We start from the raw sequence: 20,545 nt of genomic DNA on the forward strand, positions 1-20,545 counted from the left end.
TAAATGCAGGCGCTTTTTTTTTAAACAAGTGCCAGTGTTCCAGGATTCACAAGATACATGTACACCATTGAAAAATATATTCAAATTACACACACATGCCTCAAAGTATTCTCTTTCCTGGCATAACCCTTTTTTAACAAATGAAAAACTGAAAAATTGGGCGTGCAAAATTATTCAGCCCCTTTACTTTCAGTGCAGCAAACTCTCTCCAGAAGTTCAGTGAGGATCTCTGAATGATCAAATGTTGACCTAAATGACTAATGATGATAAATACAATCCACCTGTGTGTAATCAAGTCTCCGTATAAATGCACCTGCACTGTGATAGTCTCAGAGGTCCGTTAAAAGCGCAGAGAGCATCATGAAGAACAAGGAACACACCAGGCAGGTCCGAGATACTGTTGTGAAGAAGTTTAAAGCCGGATTTGGATACAAAACGATTTCCCAAGCTTTAAACATCCCAAGGAGCACTGTGCAAGCGATAATATTGAAATGGAAGGAGTATCAGACCACTGCAAATCTACCAAGACCTGGCCGTCCCTCTAAACTTTCAGCTCATACAAGGAGAAGACTGATCAGAGATGCAGCCAAGAGGCCCATGATCACTCTGGATGAACTGCAGAGATCTACAGCTGAGGTGGGAGACTCTGTCCATAGGACAACAATCAGTCGTATATTGCACAAATCTGGCCTTTATGGAAGAGTGGCAAGAAGAAAGCCATTTCTTAAAGATATCCAGAAAAAGTGTTGTTTAAAGTTTGCCACAAGCCACCTGGGAGACACACCAAACATGTGGAAGAAGGTGCTCTGGTCAGATGAAACCAAAATTGAACTTTTTGGCAACAATGCAAAACGTTATGTTTGGCGTAAAAGCAACACAGCTCATCACCCTGAACACACCATACCCATTGTCAAACATGGTGGTGGCAGCATCTTGGTTTGGGCCTGATTTTCTTCAGCAGGGACAGGGAAGATGGTTAAAATTGATGGGAAGATGGATGGAGCCAAACACAGGACCATTCTGGAAGAAAACCTGATGGAGTCTGCAAAAGACCTGAGACTGGGACGGAGATTTGTCTTCCAACAAGACAATGATCCAAAACATAAAGCAAAATCTACAATGGAATGGTTCAAAAATAAACATATCCAGGTGTTAGAATGGCCAAGTCAAAGTCCAGACCTGAATCCAATCGAGAATCTGTGGAAAGAACTGAAAACTGCTGTTCACAAATGCTCTCCATCCAACCTCACTGAGCTCGAGCTGTTTTGCAAGGAGGAATGGGAAAAAATTTCAGTCTCTCGATGTGCAAAACTGATAGAGACATACCCCAAGTGACTTACAGCTGTAATCGCAGCAAAAGGTGGCGCTACAAAGTATTAACTTAAGGGGGCTGAATAATTTTGCACGTCCAATTTTTCAGTTTTTGATTTGTTAAAAAAGTTTGAAATATCCAATAAATGTCGTTCCACTTCATGATTGTGTCCCACTTGTTGATTCTACACAAAAAAATACAGTTTTATATCTTTATGTTTAAAGCCTGAAATGTGGCAAAAGGTCGCAAAGTTCAAGGGGGCCGAATACTTTCGCAAGGCACTGTATTTGCCATGCAATGCAGATAGAGGAAGTAATGTAGCTTGCTAACTTTTTGTTTGCTTATTGTGCAGTGGAGGATAAAAATAACTGTATGCCTATGGATGTGTAGCCAGCTATCTAGCCAATCTGTGTATGGACCCTAAAGCGTTTGGTATACATATTAGTTCAGAACCTAGCTATGAACCTCAGCTATCATAGCCAGTTGTATCAACTTCAAAACAGTCAATGACATTAATGAAACCTATGGATTGAGTAGAATATAATATACCTTTGTGCTAAGGATGCAAGTCGTATATACATGTAGTTATTATCATGCTTGAGATCCCCACATTGAAACCTGTACATTTAATATATTCACTGATCATGTACTCTACCTTGGCAAATAGAGGTGCAGTTCAGGTATGAATGTCTTTGGGATTATTTGTCAGTCTTATCCAATACCAGGAGTATCAAATTCCAGTCTTTGAATGACTCTGTGTCTGCATGTATGTATTACAATTACACACTTCAACAGTGTTTACCAATCTTGGTCCTGGGACATCAATGGTTACACATTGTAACTATGCATTAGACTAGAAACATGATTTTACTAGTTAAAGGCTGATTTGTAATTAATATATACAGAAATATAATTTGAAAACAGCACACTACACTTCCTATGCATCGTGTAAATACTCTAAAACAGGTTCATCTCAATATCTAATTTCCTTTAGCTGCATTGATCTGATAAACACGGGACAGGTGCAGTATTTCATCAAATGAGAGACTTCATTTCAACCAGTAGATAATGTGAAATGCTTTATTGAAAGAAGTTCATTATCCAAGTGTTATAAATACATAATACATGCATTATAAATATTATAATTGTAATATTATAAATACCAGTACTTCACTGCACATCCGTTGTGAATGATAAAAACAGAGATGTGGCTAGAGGTGTAAAAGACAGAAAGAGAAAGAGGTAAGAACATAGAAGCAGGGAAGACAGCCTATGATTAATGAATCACAGTGTTACCCTAATATTCTATTTAGTTCTGATGGATTCTGGGTACTAACACCAAAAGTTGGGATAGGGTTAATTATCAGGTATCCTTTTGAAATATTTAGTGCTTTGGTTTAGAGGGTCTACACCAGAAGTTAATGGTTATCTGTAGGAAGAAGGTATATAGTGTGGTGAATTAAGCTTGGAATGTGCTGAGTGCAGGGAAAGTGATCACACGTGGCAGACATTGCAGTAAAGATGCAATGTTTGTTCAGATGTGTAAAAGGAGACTCAGCCTAGGAGAAATGGTTAAATATCAGTGCTTGTGTGAACAATGTCTTTGTCTAATGCAGCTGTATTGACCTCTCTGGGAATAATAAACTCGGTTTAAGCTTTCATAGTGTCTGAGTTTTTACTCTGAGAATTAGAACCTAACAGTTCATCACAATTACACAAGTGTCTCTAGTAGTGTCTCCTAACCAGCCTTGGGCTCCCAGTCAGCCCAAAGGTTATCTTAAGAAGGGAAAGGGGGACACCTGGTCAGTTGTACAACTGAATGCATTTCACTGAAATGTGTCTTCCGCATTTAACCCAACCCCTCTAAGTCAGAGAGGTGCGGGCGGCCTGCCTTAATCGACACCCAAGTCTTCGGTGCCCAGGGAACAGTGGGTTAACTTTGCTCGGGCAGAACGACAGACTTTTACCTTGTCAGCTCGGGGATTCGATCCAGCAACCTTTCTGTTACTGGCCCAACACTCTAACGACTAGAGTGGGTGAGGTGGCGATGATGGGACTGGGGGTTGGTATCCTCTCTCACATCAAAACATACCTGCAGACAGATGGAGAAAGAGAGAGCATGTTTAAGCCTTGTGTTTTGTCTTTATTCTAACACTGTCAGGCATCATAATCATCAGGAGGTGAAATGCAAAACTGACCTTGGTAACAGGTAAAACTAACCTTGGATCATTAACTCTGGGATGACTGCATCTCTATCTGTATTTCAATGTAAAGCATCTCTTTAATAATACTTCCTGTTGACCCGACCAAGTGACCTCTCACCTCTGATCATGCTGTGCCCTCTATGTAGCCAGTTCAGATGTGGGAGGGGTTCACCAACACAGCTGATATAACCCTAGAGGATTTAGGGAGAAGGGGGAGAGGGATGAAGTGAAGGAGAGACTGTTATTGAGAAAATAAGGTAGTTAAAGAGACAGTGTTCAACAGGAATATGTGTGTGGCCTCACCTGGTGTCCACACTAAGTGGCTGCAGAGTACTTTATACTGAAAAACATGCACAGACACACGAGGACAAACAATATAGCGTAGTTATATAAATAAGGAAGTGTCTTATTATTCTCCATAGTTGGTCCTCTTGCCTGTTCTTTGAATGTGGAAGGAACCAGTTATACACCTGTGCCTGCTTACTGCACAACACAATGCATCAATCAGATTGATACAATAGCATATAGGTGTGGGTTATAGGCTGTCTAATTGTTTTACTTTTTTTCAACATGGGTGATTTAAAATAGCCTGTTTTGGTTTTGTACAGACATCACACCCTTACCTAAACAGCACCTTCACCTGAGAAGTAGATATCAAAGGGAGAGAAACTGGGAATTTAATAACTGCAGTTGACAGCTACGTAAATGGAGGAATACTGTTGTTGCAATGTGAATGTCTCTTAAAATAGCCTTTGGTTGTGCATAGTGTAGTCTATGGTGTTGCCAGGGAACAGCACCCTCTTCGAAGAAGTAGGAGTGGAAGTGCTCCCAGACGGGTTGCCTCCCGTTCTGCGTTGTTGGTCCCCATGCTTGAAACATCCTGCAGAGCAGCAGACTTCTCCTCTGGCACACGGCTGCGAGCTGCAGATCCCCTCCTGGTCCTCATGTCTATCCTCATGAAGTTATGCAGGACACAGGTAGCTTTCACACACCTGAATTCCCCCACGAGGCAGTGGTAACTGTAGGAAATCATTTTGAAGGAATCTTCAGTTACAAGGTATCTGTAGGAATATGGAAGATAATGTAATTATTAGACTTTTACAGCACCAGGTCATGGTGGATTACTAAAGTATAATATCTCATATCAAATCACGATAACATTGGATAGATGGGTGTGCATGTGCATGTGTAGCATGTGACAACAGCAGGATCATATCAAGGATAGCATCAATATGAATACATAAATACCACTTGAAGATTGATGATGAGTTGATCATTTGAATCAGCTGTGCAGTACTAAGGCAAAAACAAAAATGTGCCCCTCTTTGAGTCCCCAGGACCAGGACTGAGAACCACTGCTCCTCATTGGGACCTGTCCATCTGCAGACAGGCTTTCACAGCTCTCTGTATCTGAGGACAGAAACCCTCACAAGAAACACTCTCACTAAAGCAGCAGTCCACTGGCACACTCTGATAATAAAATGTAACAAATGCAGCTCTGGTCGGTTCGCTCACAGTGGTAAGGTGCCAAGGTCCTGACGTCTATTGAGGTCTAAGTTTAAATCACCCATTACCTTGACAATTAAGATTAGAGTGGCCTTTACTGTCCATAGCACAAGGTGCACCTGTGTAATGATCATGCTGTTTAATCAGCTTCTTGATATGCCACACCTGTCAGGTGGATGGATTATCTTGGCAAAGGAGAAATGCTCACTAACAGGGATCTTAACAAATTGAAGCACAAAATTTGAGAGAAATAAGCTTTTTGTGCTTGTGTAACATTTCTGGGATCTTTTATTTCAGCTCATGAAACATGGAACCAACACATGTTGCATTTATATTTTTGTTCAGTATATACCTTTGCTTAGGCAGTGTCAGAGGAAAGCCCATAAATTGTCATAGACTCCAGTCATCCAAGCTATAGACTGTTCTCTCTGCTACCGCACGGCAAGCGGTACCGGAGTGCTAGTCTAGGACCAAGAGGCTCCTCAGCAGCTTCTGCCCCCAAGTCATAAGACTGCTGAACATTTCAATCGCTACCAAACTATTTACATTCACCCCCCCCCTTTTTTGTACACTGCTGCTACTCTCTGTTTATTATCTTTGCATAGTCACTTCACCCCCACCTACATGTACAAATGACCTCAACTAACCTGTATCCCTGCACACGGTACCGGTGTCCCCTGTATAGAGCCTTGTTATTCTTATTGTGTTACTTTTTATTATTACATTTTACTTTTGTCTACTTGGCAAATACTTTCATAACCCTTATTGAACTGCACTGTTGGTTAAGGGCTTGTAAATAAGAATGTCACAGTAAAGTCTACACTTGTTGTATTCGGTGCATGTGACAAAAAGTTTGATTTGATTTTCCACATTGTTGACACCTAAATTATTTCTCCCTTGTATGAGTTCTCATATGACATTTAATCCTTAGATACCCAGACCCAGTTGTCCTTGCATGAACATGAAGCTGTGATTAGGAGACCCAAATAACATATGACTTATACTGTAACATGTCTCTTTTAAATACAAAACACAGAAACCACTCAGTTTATCAAATCTTACAGCTCTATTTCAATGTGAACCAAGTATAACCCTGAGTTAAGTCCTGAATTGCAAAAGAAATGGCAAAATCTTAATAAATACACAAAATCTCAATAATAATTCATAACATATTCAACTCTGATAAAGACAGGAGAGAGAGTGTGTGTGTATCAATGTGTAACATTGCGTTTAAATACAACAATAGCAATACAATGGCATAAAACCATCGAAATATAAACATTAATCATGAAGCCGGACTCATCACTTCTGAAATCCACGTTCCAAAAGAAGCATCATATATATTGAACAAGTTGTTCATCGTGTCAGTGTGTAATTATTCCTGCATCGTAAACATCTTGCACTAAGGCATGTGGTACAACTTGTAGCAATTCCTCTCAAAAGTGAAACACAGTCTTACGTCACATTTCTGACAGAGGGTATTCGTTACATTTTTCTGGCAGACTTTGCAGCGACCCCGCGTCTCACACTTCACTGGCCAGTGTTCAATTTGATCCGTGCGGACATCATCAGTAACTCCAGTACGGACCACTTTGGGTGGCTTTGGAGGGTGTAAGGCGTCAGCAGCTGGACGTCCTCTTGTATTAGCTTGGTTCAGGCCTGTGGCAACCTAACCAAATAATCATAAAATATCATCATTATTATCATTATCATAATGAGTTACTATTATTATTAGCCGTTAATCACTGTCGTCATAGTGATGAATGCAAAAGCATCTTAAACAGTTGAACGTTTCTTGGGTGGGATGCTGAAAAAAAGATGAACACGTATGAAATACAGCCAGCCAGAGTGCACACACACACACACACGCGCACACACACACACACACACACACACACACACACACACACACACACACACACACACACACACACACAGACACTACTATGAGATGGTTATTGTTCAACCAGTCTGAGAATGCATTGCGTGACAAATTATTGGGATTTATCAAACTGTTGCATGCAACATATACGCATGTTGTCATTGATAGATCAGAGCCAAACTAATTTGCTGTATGATATAGAGATGTTGGAACTGGGCCATGACAATTTCTAAAAGAAAGCGCATTGGCAAATTTGATCACATTTCTGTAGCGTTTTTTTTAATCTAAAAATGCATGCTGCCTATAGCCGTAGTCAATCACTGGCCGCGCATTCTGCAAGATTGATTGTCTATTGAACAATTTAAAACTAATTGCTACAGCCCACACTTTTATGAAAAAGACTAATTGTTGTTCAATATTTAACTTATCAATACATGATTGTGTTTCTATCTCCTGCCTTGGGACAGGCTCTGAGATGAAAGGCTATGATGTCACGTTCCTATCGCACAACAATGCTGTAGCATATCCATATGCTCAAATATTTTAAATAGTCTACGGGTCTATTTACTTTCGAGCATTGTTGGCTATTGAATGACCCACTTCAATTTGCATACCGCGCCAACGGATCCACAGATGACACAGTCTCTACTGCACTTTACACTGCCTTCCTCCACCTGGATATGATTGGACAGGGTAGGCAAAAACACCTCCGCCACACTGACACTCAACATAGGGGCCCCTCAAGGGTGTGTGCTTAGTCCCCTCCTCTACTCTCTGTTCACTCACGACTATGTGGTCACGAACAACTCCAACACCATCATTAAGTTTGCTGACAACATGAAGGTGGCCGGCCTGGCCATGGACGAGGCAGCCGACAGGGAGCAGGTCAGAGACTTGGCAGTGTGGTACCAGCATAACAACCTCTCCTTCAACGTCAGTAATACCAAGGAGCTGATCGTGGGCTATAGGAGAAAGAGGGGAGAACACGCCCTCATCCACATCGACGGGGCTGTAGTGGGGCGGTGTCCACATTACTAAGGACTTAACATGGTCCACACCAGAGGACGGAAGTGGAGCTGGAGTGGAGCGTAATTTGGCTGGACCGTGGAGTGTATAAAAAATAAATTAACATGGAGCGTCTGCTCATTTCAATTTTGCTCCGGTACCGATCAGCCACGAGCTCTGGGCATTTTCCATTTCCTTTATCACTGTTCTGTTGTAGTTATTTATCCAACCACACCACTAATGCACAGAGATGCTGATATGAGTCGACCAAGAAATAGGTCACAGCCTGTGTAATATATATATATATAGCCAGACCACCAATAAGCCCATCAGCAGCAGCACTGGAGACATTTGATTTCTTTAAAGGCTCTCGTTAAAAAAAGAGAAGTCTACGTTTGTAACAGTGAAACAGTTGTCTATCAACAGTAAAATGTGAGCGCAACAGAGCCAGTTACAACTGAAGTATCTGATCATGTCCTGTAATGTGATTATGATTTAGTCCTATATAATAATAATAATAGAGACATGTCCTGTAATGTGATTATGATTTAGTCTTATATAATAATAATAATAGAGACATGTCCTGTAATGTGATTATGATTTAGTCCTATATAATAATAATAATAGAGACATGTCCTGTAATGTGATTATGATTTAGTCCTATATAATAATAATAATAGAGACATGTCCTGTAATGTGATTATGATTTAGTCTTATATAATAATAGACATGTCCTGTAATGTGATTATGATTTAGTCCTATATAATAATAGACATGTCCTGTAATGTGATTATGATTTAGTCCTATATAATAATAGACATGTCCTGTAATGTGATTATGATTTAGTCCTATATAATAATAATAATAGAGACATGTCCTGTAATGTGATTATGATTTAGTCTTATATAATAATAGACATGTCCTATAATGTGATTATGATTTAGTCCTATATAATAATAATAATAATAATAGAGACATGTCCTGTAATGTGGTTATGATTTAGTCCTATATAATAATAGACATGTCCTGTAATGTGATTATGATTTAGTCCTATATAATAATAGACATGTCCTGTAATGTGATTATGATTTAGGACTTTAAATAGTAAAAGTAAAATGAATATACGTATGACATACCAAGGGGAAATGCATCCGTTTTATCATTAGACATTATCATGTCTGACTTTTTCAAACAAACAAAAAATAAAGATGCCTATATAGTGACATAAACTGTCCATGCAAGATTGTGATTTAGTCCTATATAATAATAGACATGTCCTGTAATGTGATTATGATTTAGTCCTATATAATAATAGAGACATGTTCTGTAATGTGATTATGATTTAGTCCTATATAATAATAGAGACATGTCCTGTAATGTGATTATGATTTAGTCCTATATAATAATAGACATGTCCTGTAATGTGATTATGATTTAGTCCTATATAATAATAATAATAATAGAGACATGTCCTGTAATGTGATTATGATTTAGTCCTATATAATAATAGACATGTCCTGTAATGTGATTATGATTTAGTCCTATATAATAATAGACATGTCCTGTAATGTGATTATGATTTAGTCCTATATAATAATAGACATGTCCTGTAATGTGATTATGATTTAGTCCTATATAATAATAGACATGTCCTGTAATGTGATTATGATTTAGTCCTATATAATAATAGACATGTCCTGTAATGTGATTATGATTTAGTCCTATATAATAATAGACATGTCCTGTAATGTGATTATGATTTAGTCCTATATAATAATAGACATGTCCTGTAATGTGATTATGATTTAGGACTTTAAATAGTAAAAGTAAAATGAATATACGTATGACATACCAAGGGGAAATGCATCCGTTTTATCATTAGACATTATCATGTCTGACTTTTTCAAACAAACAAAAAATAAAGATGCCTATATAGTGACATAAACTGTCCATGCAAGATTGTGATTTAGTCCTATATAATAATAGACATGTCCTGTAATGTGATTATGATTTAGTCCTATATAATAATAGAGACATGTCCTGTAATATGATTATGATTTAGTCCTATATAATAATAGACATGTCCTGTAATGTGATTATGATTTAGTCCTATATAATAATAGACATGTCCTGTAATGTGATTATGATTTAGTCCTATATAATAATAATAATAATAGAGACATGTCCTGTAATGTGATTATGATTTAGTCCTATATAATAATAGAGACATGTCCTGTAATGTGATTGTGATTTAGTCCTATATAATAATAGACATGTCCTGTAATGTGATTATGATTTAGTCCTATATAATAATAGACATGTCCTGTAATGTGATTATGATTTAGGACTTTAAATAGTAAAAGTAAAATGAATATACGTATGACATACCAAGGGGAAATGCATCCGTTTTATCATTAGGATTACATTGTCTTTATATTAGCCATTATTATCATTTCCTTCAAACCAATTCCACCAAAATGACATTTGCTTGCAATACAGTTGATCAACCACTAGGAGTTGTTGTGTATATGAATGGGCGGAGATATGCACACTTTCCAATCAGGTTCAAAACTGATGAATGCCAACTGCCGCATGCTAGGTTTAGAGAATGTTTTGTGCGTACACACTGATAAATGATGCCCCAGGTGTTTAAAGACACCGTGACATGCTAGGTTTAGAGAATGTTTTGTGCGTACACACTGATAAATGATGCCCCAGGTGTTTAAAGACACCGTGACATGCTAGGTTTAGAGAATGTTTTGTGCGTACACACTGATAAATGATGCCCCAGGTGTTTAAAGACACCGTGACATGCTAGGTTTAGAGAATGTTTTGTGCGTACACACTGATAAATGATGCCCCAGGTGTTTAAAGACACTGTGACATGCTAGGTTTAGAGAATGTTTTGTGCGTACACACTGATAAATGATGCCCCAGGTGTTTAAAGACACTGTGACATGCTAGGTTTAGAGAATGTTTTGTGCGTACACACTGATAAATGATGCCCCAGGTGTTTAAAGACCGTGACATGCTAGGTTTAGAGAATGTTTTGTGCGTACAGACTGATAAATGAGGGTCCGGGTGTTTAAAGACACTGTGACATGCTAGGTTTAGAGAATGTTTTGTGCGTACACACTGATAAATGATGCCCCAGGTGTTTAAAGACACTGTGACATGCTAGGTTTAGAGAATGTTTTGTGCGTACACACTGATAAATGTGGGTCCGGGTGTTTAAAGACACCGTGACATGCTAGGTTTAGAGAATGTTTTGTGCGTACACACTGATAAATGATGCCCCAGGTGTTTAAAGACACTGTGACATGCTAGGTTTAGAGAATGTTTTGTGCGTACACACTGATAAATGATGCCCCAGGTGTTTAAAGACACCGTGACATGCTAGGTTTAGAGAATGTTTTGTGCGTACACACTGATAAATGATGCCCCAGGTGTTTAAAGACACTGTGACATGCTAGGTTTAGAGAATGTTTTGTGCATACACACTGATAAATGATGCCCCAGGTGTTTAAAGACACTGTGACATGCTAGGTTTAGAGAATGTTTTGTGCGTACACACTGATAAATGAGGGTCCGGGTGTTTAAAGACACTGTGACATGCTAGGTTTAGAGACTGTTTTGTGCGTACACACTGATAAATGAGGGTCCGGGTGTTTAAAGACACTGTGACATGCTAGGTTTAGAGAATGTTTTGTGCATACACACTGATAAATGATGCCCCGGGTGTTTAAAGACACTGTGACATGCTAGGTTTAGAGAATGTTTTGTGCGTACACACTGATAAATGATGCCCCAGGTGTTTAAAGACACCGTGACATGCTAGGTTTAGAGAATGTTTTGTGCGTACACACTGATAAATGAGGGTCCAGGTGTTTAAAGACACCGTGACATGCTAGGTTTAGAGAATGTTTTGTGCGTACACACTGATAAATGAGGGTCCAGGTGTTTAAAGACACCGTGACATGCTAGGTTTAGAGAATGTTTTGTGCGTACACACTGATAAATGATGCCCCAGGTGTTTAAAGACACCATGACATGCTAGGTTTAGAGAATGTTTTGTGCGTACACACTGATAAATGGAGGTCCGGGTGTTTAAAGACCGTGACATGCTAGGTTTAGAGAATGTTTTGTGCGTACACACTGATAAATGATGCCCCAGGTGTTTAAAGACACTGTGACATGCTAGGTTTAGAGAATGTTTTGTGCGTACACACTGATAAATGATGCCCCAGGTGTTTAAAGACACCGTGACATGCTAGGTTTAGAGAATGTTTTGTGCGTACACACTGATAAATGAGGGTCCGGGTGTTTAAAGACACTGTGACATGCTAGGTTTAGAGAATGTTTTGTGCGTACACACTGATAAATGAGGGTCCGGGTGTTTAAAGACACCGTGACATGCTAGGTTTAGAGAATGTTTTGCGCGTACACACTGATAAATGATGCCCCAGGTGTTTAAAGACACCGTGACATGCTAGGTTTAGAGAATGTTTTGTGCATACACACTGATAAATGATGCCCCGGGTGTTTAAAGACACTGTGACATGCTAGGTTTAGAGAATGTTTTGTGCGTACACACTGATAAATGATGCCCCATGTGTTTAAAGACACTGTGACATGCTAGGTTTAGAGAATGTTTTGTGCGTACACACTGATAAATGATGCCCCATGTGTTTAAAGACACTGTGACATGCTAGGTTTAGAGAATGTTTTGTGCGTACACACTGATAAATGATGCCCCAGGTGTTTAAAGACACTGTGACATGCTAGGTTTAGAGAATGTTTTGTGCGTACACACTGATAAATGATGCCCCAGGTGTTTAAAGACACTGTGACATGCTAGGTTTAGAGAATGTTTTGTGCGTACACACTGATAAATGAGGGTCCGGGTGTTTAAAGACACTGTGACATGCTAGGTTTAGAGACTGTTTTGTGCATACACACTGATAAATGAGGGTCCGGGTGTTTAAAGACACTGTGACATGCTAGGTTTAGAGAATGTTTTGTGCGTACACACTGATAAATGATGCCCCAGGTGTTTAAAGACACCGTGACATGCTAGGTTTAGAGAATGTTTTGTGCATACACACTGATAAATGATGCCCCAGGTGTTTAAAGACACTGTGACATGCTAGGTTTAGAGAATGTTTTGTGCGTACACACTGATAAATGATGCCCCAGGTGTTTAAAGACACTGTGACATGCTAGGTTTAGAGAATGTTTTGTGCGTACACACTGATAAATGAGGGTCCGGGTGTTTAAAGACACTGTGACATGCTAGGTTTAGAGAATGTTTTGTGCGTACACACTGATAAATGAGGGTCCAGGTGTTTAAAGACACCGTGACATGCTAGGTTTAGAGAATGTTTTGTGCATACACACTGATAAATGATGCCCCGGGTGTTTAAAGACACTGTGACATGCTAGGTTTAGAGAATGTTTTGTGCGTACACACTGATAAATGATGCCCCATGTGTTTAAAGACACTGTGACATGCTAGGTTTAGAGAATGTTTTGTGCGTACACACTGATAAATGATGCCCCATGTGTTTAAAGACACTGTGACATGCTAGGTTTAGAGAATGTTTTGTGCGTACACACTGATAAATGATGCCCCATGTGTTTAAAGACACCGTGACATGCTAGGTTTAGAGAATGTTTTGTGCGTACACACTGATAAATGATGCCCCAGGTGTTTAAAGACACCATGACATGCTAGGTTTAGAGAATGTTTTGTGCGTACACACTGATAAATGGAGGTCCGGGTGTTTAAAGACCGTGACATGCTAGGTTTAGAGAATGTTTTGTGCGTACACACTGATAAATGATGCCCCAGGTGTTTAAAGACACTGTGACATGCTAGGTTTAGAGAATGTTTTGTGCGTACACACTGATAAATGATGCCCCAGGTGTTTAAAGACACCGTGACATGCTAGGTTTAGAGAATGTTTTGTGCGTACACACTGATAAATGAGGGTCCGGGTGTTTAAAGACACTGTGACATGCTAGGTTTAGAGAATGTTTTGTGCGTACACACTGATAAATGATGCCCCAGGTGTTTAAAGACACTGTGACATGCTAGGTTTAGAGACTGTTTTGTGCGTACACACTGATAAATGAGGGTCCGGGTGTTTAAAGACACTGTGACATGCTAGGTTTAGAGAATGTTTTGTGCGTACACACTGATAAATGATGCCCCAGGTGTTTAAAGACACTGTGACATGCTAGGTTTAGAGAATGTTTTGTGCGTACACACTGATAAATGAGGGTCCGGGTGTTTAAAGACACTGTGACATGCTAGGTTTAGAGACTGTTTTGTGCGTACACACTGATAAATGAGGGTCCGGGTGTTTAAAGACACTGTGACATGCTAGGTTTAGAGAATGTTTTGTGCGTACACACTGATAAATGAGGGTCCAGGTGTTTAAAGACACTGTGACATGCTAGGTTTAGAGAATGTTTTGTGCGTACACACTGATAAATGATGCCCCATGTGTTTAAAGACACTGTGACATGCTAGGTTTAGAGAATGTTTTGTGCGTACACACTGATAAATGATGCCCCAGGTGTTTAAAGACACCGTGACATGCTAGGTTTAGAGAATGTTTTGTGCATACACACTGATAAATGATGCCCCAGGTGTTTAAAGACACTGTGACATGCTAGGTTTAGAGAATGTTTTGTGCGTACACACTGATAAATGATGCCCCATGTGTTTAAAGACACTGTGACATGCTAGGTTTAGAGAATGTTTTGTGCGTACACACTGATAAATGATGCCCCAGGTGTTTAAAGACACTGTGACATGCTAGGTTTAGAGAATGTTTTGTGCGTACACACTGATAAATGTGGGTCCGGGTGTTTAAAGACACCGTGACATGCTAGGTTTAGAGAATGTTTTGTGCGTACACACTGATAAATGATGCCCCAGGTGTTTAAAGACACCGTGACATGCTAGGTTTAGAGAATGTTTTGTGCGTACACACTGATAAATGTGGGTCCGGGTGTTTAAAGACACCGTGACATGCTAGGTTTAGAGAATGTTTTGTGCGTACACACTGATAAATGATGCCCCAGGTGTTTAAAGACACTGTGACATGCTAGGTTTAGAGAATGTTTTGTGCGTACACACTGATAAATGATGCCCCAGGTGTTTAAAGACACCGTGACATGCTAGGTTTAGAGAATGTTTTGTGCGTACACACTGATAAATGATGCCCCAGGTGTTTAAAGACACCGTGACATGCTAGGTTTAGAGAATGTTTTGTGCGTACACACTGATAAATGATGCCCCAGGTGTTTAAAGACACTGTGACATGCTAGGTTTAGAGAATGTTTTGTGCGTACACACTGATAAATGATGCCCCAGGTGTTTAAAGACACCGTGACATGCTAGGTTTAGAGAATGTTTTGTGCGTACACACTGATAAATGATGCCCCAGGTGTTTAAAGACACTGTGACATGCTAGGTTTAGAGAATGTTTTGTGCGTACACACTGATAAATGATGCCCCAGGTGTTTAAAGACTGTGACATGCTAGGTTTAGAGAATGTTTTGTGCATACACACTGATAAATGAGGGTCCAGGTGTTTAAAGACACCGTGACATGCTAGGTTTAGAGAATGTTTTGTGCGTACACACTGATAAATGATGCCCCAGGTGTTTAAAGACACTGTGACATGCTAGGTTTAGAGAATGTTTTGTGCATACACACTGATAAATGATGCCCCAGGTGTTTAAAGACACTGTGACATGCTAGGTTTAGAGAATGTTTTGTGCGTACACACTGATAAATGATGCCCCAGGTGTTTAAAGACACCGTGACATGCTAGGTTTAGAGAATGTTTTGTGCGTACACACTGATAAATGATGCCCCAGGTGTTTAAAGACACTGTGACATGCTAGGTTTAGAGAATGTTTTGTGCGTACACACTGATAAATGAGGGTCCGGGTGTTTAAAGACACCGTGACATGCTAGGTTTAGAGAATGTTTTGTGCGTACACACTGATAAATGATGCCCCAGGTGTTTAAAGACACTGTGACATGCTAGGTTTAGAGAATGTTTTGTGCGTACACACTGATAAATGATGCCCCAGGTGTTTAAAGACACTGTGACATGCTAGGTTTAGAGAATGTTTTGTGCGTACACACTGATAAATGAGGGTCCGGGTGTTAAAGACACTGTGTCATGCTAGGTTTAGAGAATGTTTTGTGCGTACACACTGATAAATGATGCCCCAGGTGTTTAAAGACACTGTGTCATGCTAGGTTTAGAGAATGTTTTGTGCGTACACACTGATAAATGATGCCCCAGGTGTTTAAAGACACTGTGTCATGCTAGGTTTAGAGAATGTTTTGTGCGTACACACTGATAAATGAGGGTCCGGGTGTTTAAAGACACTGTGACATGCTAGGTTTAGAGAATGTTTTGTGCGTACACACTGATAAATGAGGGTCCGGGTGTTTAAAGACACTGTGACATGCTAGGTTTAGAGAATGTTTTGTGCGTACACACTGATAAATGATGCCCCAGGTGTTTAAAGACACTGTGACATGCTAGGTTTAGAGAATGTTTTGTGCATACACACTGATAAATGAGGGTCCGGGTGTTTAAGACACCGTGACATGTCAAACCAGACGTTAACAGGTTAAGATGTACGTTCTGTGTGTAGTATGTCCTACATTGATTACACCAATATGGTTTGTCTCCTGTGTGACTCCTATGTATTGTGTGATCCCTATTCTTTACAGAAACATTTGCCACAATCATGACAAGAAATGTTTTCTTCAGTATGAGTTTGTAGGAGACCTGTCATACTTTCTGTAGAATATATAGGTTTTTACCACACACACCACACTGGCATTCTGTATGCTCTGTGTGTGTTTTTCACAAATTAAAGAAATATTTCACACACCTTACAACAATAAGGAGCAGAATAAATTTGACTAGATGTCAAACGGGGCAACATTGTGGCCATCCTGCCTCCAGCATTGGTATGACAGCTTTCTTCATTCTCAATCTGTTTTCTCTTTGATTCGAGTGTCAAAGACCCTGATTGTTGTCCTCTACTCTCCACCTCATCATCACTTTCCATGTTTTCACTCTGAGCTGCAGAACAGTCTGGAGTTACTGCAGAGAGGGGCTGAGAGTCACTGGCTGGTTCTGATACTATGTAGTCCTCCACATCAGGTTCTAGTTTGATCTCTATAGATGTGTTGGTGAGTAGAGAGTCCCTCTCTCTGTCCTCCACAGTTTGGGTTTGGTGTAGATGTGAGGGCTGAGATGGGTTCTCCTGATCACAGTCACTTTCCACACAGGGAGAAGTGAATATGGAGTCTTTGGTATCAAAGGTCCCTAGAAGCTGATCTTCCTCTTGACTGGTCTGTAGTTCCTCCTGTTCCTCTTTAATCTGTGTGGGCACTGGGTCCTCCTGAATCAGACTGGGGCTCCACTCCTGCTCACAGTGCTGCTGCTCAGGGGGAACCTCCTCTTCAGATATGGGGAGAGTGAGCTGCTGGGCATCTGATGGAGAAGTATAAAGCTACTTAGAATTCAATGTTAAAAATGCTACTGAGCTATTTAACCACTTCCATGTTATTGATTAAAACATTTTTATAGAGTCAATATTACAATTGAAGCTCAATTCTTGTATTAACTTGATATCAGTTTGATTTATGTAAATTGAGCTAATACAGAGGTAGCCTGAATAGGTTCCGACCCAACACGTGCTATACAGCTGCACCGGGTCGGACCGGCTTCCTGAGGGACAAGAGAGAGAAAACACGTTTTGATCAGTCATGGAAATAATTGTGCTGAAAACGAATTGGCCCCCCTTTTAAAAAGAACATGGAGAAAAGGAGTTTTGGTGAATGAGCAAAAAATATATACACATTGCTATATTTTCAAAACGATGGGATATATAATCAAACAAATATCCTGATATGTAACTAACTATCTCCGTTTTCCCCCATCACTAACGAATGACCAAGTAAGTTGGATCCTTCATTCGAAACATATGCTTATAACCGTGATCTGCAATAAATAATCTCTCAAATAAATAATTATACACTTACTGCACAGATCTATATGCTGTGTGTGCCCCTAGTCGAACTACACTTCCTCCCCAGTTATGGATACACACAGGTGCTCGGCCCACGCTAGATAGCTAATTAGCACAGGTGACCGACTGTGTCTTCCATTTGTCTTCTGTAAAAATAAAATGTAAAAAGGTGCTGTAAACATGGAGATATGGCCGTGGGAACACGAACCCCAATCCTACTGTGTATAGTCATTTTGGAAATAGTTTATTGTTGATATGAAGGATACGTTCCTTATGTTTCCAAAACCTTACCGCAAGCGATGCGTTTAATGTTAAGAACGAGAGTCGGGACTCTGATCAACAGAAGTCCCCTGACCAGAAGATACTATCATCAACCGGGCTGTAGCAGCAGTTAGCATCTATGACTATGAATGGGGTCCGACCCCAATGTAGCTGTAAACGAAGTGTAGGGTCGATGGTCAGAATCTATTCTGGCAAATACCGTAGCGAGTCAATACAAACCTGCTTTGTGTAACTTTATCTCCGGGTTGAAAACCAAATCCAACAGCCTTCGCAGACGGTTATTCTCCTCCTTAGAACGGGAGATTTCTTCATACAACTCTACTACTGTTCTGTCGACCGCCACGGATATCTCTGCAACAGCCGCTGTTAGTCGTTCAGTAACATACACGTTCAGCAACTGTAGTTTAGACATTTTGACCGGAATGAAAGTCGACAAGTTGGTATTATTCTGTTCCGCCTATAACGTTACATTTCACGTAGTCAAAATGTAGCAAGTGAGCTTCTTATTCTATGGTATAATGGTTATGTACCAGTAATAGATATAGAGATACATATTATATCAAAGAGAGTACAGTATGAAGACTTGTAGGCGACGTTGGATAGCTATGCTCATGCGCAGAAACACATCATTGTGTCAAACTAACCCAAGATAGACCACAACCTGTCGTTTCCAATGGGAACTAAATGAAAACGCGTCAGTTTGTCACTTTCACGAGTTTGGAGTAATAACATGTTCAACTACTTGGCTCGAATATAGGTTATGCCTTTGGATTTCGAGATAATTAACAACTAAGGAATCACTTTTTACTTCTCTCATTGACTTCTCAAACCCCGGTCTGGTCTGCTTGCGATGTTGCGCGTCTGGGTTTAGAAACTCTTTGATTATATCCTACAAAACACGTAAAAAAATATATATTATCCGGAAGAGAGATCAAATCTCTCACGTTTCCTTTTTGCAAATGACAGCTTCCGCCTCACCGAATGGCTTTGGCCGTGGGCGCCATCGTGTGGCTACACAAAAATAGTCTCTCTATTGTAAAAGTCTCAACAACAAAAAATGATGACGTGTCTAATGCTATATACGTAGTATCCAACATTTCCTGTTTTTGAAAAGGTAATAAGCAATGTAGCCTAACCAACATCTTCCCAAGATGAAACAAGTGTAAGCAGAACTTGGTTGAGACTGTTAAGTGACTGAAATGTAATTTGCGTCAATCTGCAATGCATATTATTTTATTTTAACTTTATTTAACTGGGCATGTCAGTTAAGAACACATTCTTATTTACAACGAAGGCCTACCAAAAGGCAAAAGGCTTCCTGCGGGGACGGGAGCTGGGATTAAAAATAAAATATAAATATAGAACAAAACACACATCACGACAAGAGACACTACACAGAGACCTAAGACAACAACATAGCAGGCAGCAACACATGACAACACAGCATGGTAGCAACACAACATGACAACAACATGGTAGCAGCACAAAACATGGTACAAACATCTTTGGGCACAGACAACAGCACAAAGGGCAAGAATGTAGAGACAACAATACATCACGCAAAGCAGCCACAACTGCCAGTAAGAGTGTCCATGATTGAGTCTGAATGAAAAGATTGAGATAAAACTGTCCTGTTTGAGTGTTTATTGCAGCTCGTTCCAGTAGCTAGCTGCAGCGAACTGAAAAGAGGAGCGACCCAGGTATGTGTGTGCTTTGGGGACCTTTAACAGAATGTGACTGGCAGAACGGGTGTTGTATGTGGAGGATGAGGGCTGCAGTAGGTATCTCAGATAGGAGGGAGTGAGGCCTAAAAGGGTTTATAAATAAATATCAACCAGTGGGTCTTGCAACAGATATACAGAGATGTATTATATGGAATGTATGTATATAATTTTGACATTTTCACTCACTTTTGTTGCCAGAGGTTTAGACATTAATGGCTGTGTGTTGAGTTATTTTGAGGGGACAGCAAATTTACACTGTTATACAAGCTGCACACTCACTACTTTACATTGTAGCAAAGTGTCATTTTTTCAGTGTTGGCACATGAAAAGATACTAAAATATTCACTTTTGTGATATACTGTAAATGGATGAGAGAGCTTCCTACTGCCTGAGCTATGTTGGTGATGTAAGAAGAGTGTGGGGCCTAGGATCGAGCCTGTGGGTACTCCCTTGGTGACAGGCACTGGTTGAGACAGCAGATGTTCTGACTTTATACACTGCACTCTTTGAGAGAGGTAGTTAGCAAACCAGGCCAAAGACCCCTCAGAGACAC

General features: G+C 39.9%; 1 protein-coding gene across 1 annotated transcript; it reads right to left on the reverse strand.

The window, feature by feature from the left end:
* Positions 1–3,394: 3,394 nt before the first annotated feature.
* LOC135526703 (uncharacterized) lies at positions 3,395–18,715 on the reverse strand. The gene is made up of 3 exons (XM_064955289.1): positions 18,488–18,715; positions 16,841–17,448; positions 3,395–6,691 (listed from the first exon to the last, which is right to left on the reverse strand). Exons 1-3 carry the CDS (start codon positions 18,678–18,680, stop codon positions 6,425–6,427), a joined length of 1,068 nt encoding a protein of 355 aa, XP_064811361.1. The 5' UTR covers positions 18,681–18,715; the 3' UTR covers positions 3,395–6,424.
* Between the last annotated feature and the right edge of the window lie 1,830 nt (positions 18,716–20,545).

Source organism: Oncorhynchus masou, chromosome 32, assembly GCF_036934945.1.
Source record: "Oncorhynchus masou masou isolate Uvic2021 chromosome 32, UVic_Omas_1.1, whole genome shotgun sequence".
Taxonomy (NCBI): domain Eukaryota; kingdom Metazoa; phylum Chordata; class Actinopteri; order Salmoniformes; family Salmonidae; genus Oncorhynchus; species Oncorhynchus masou.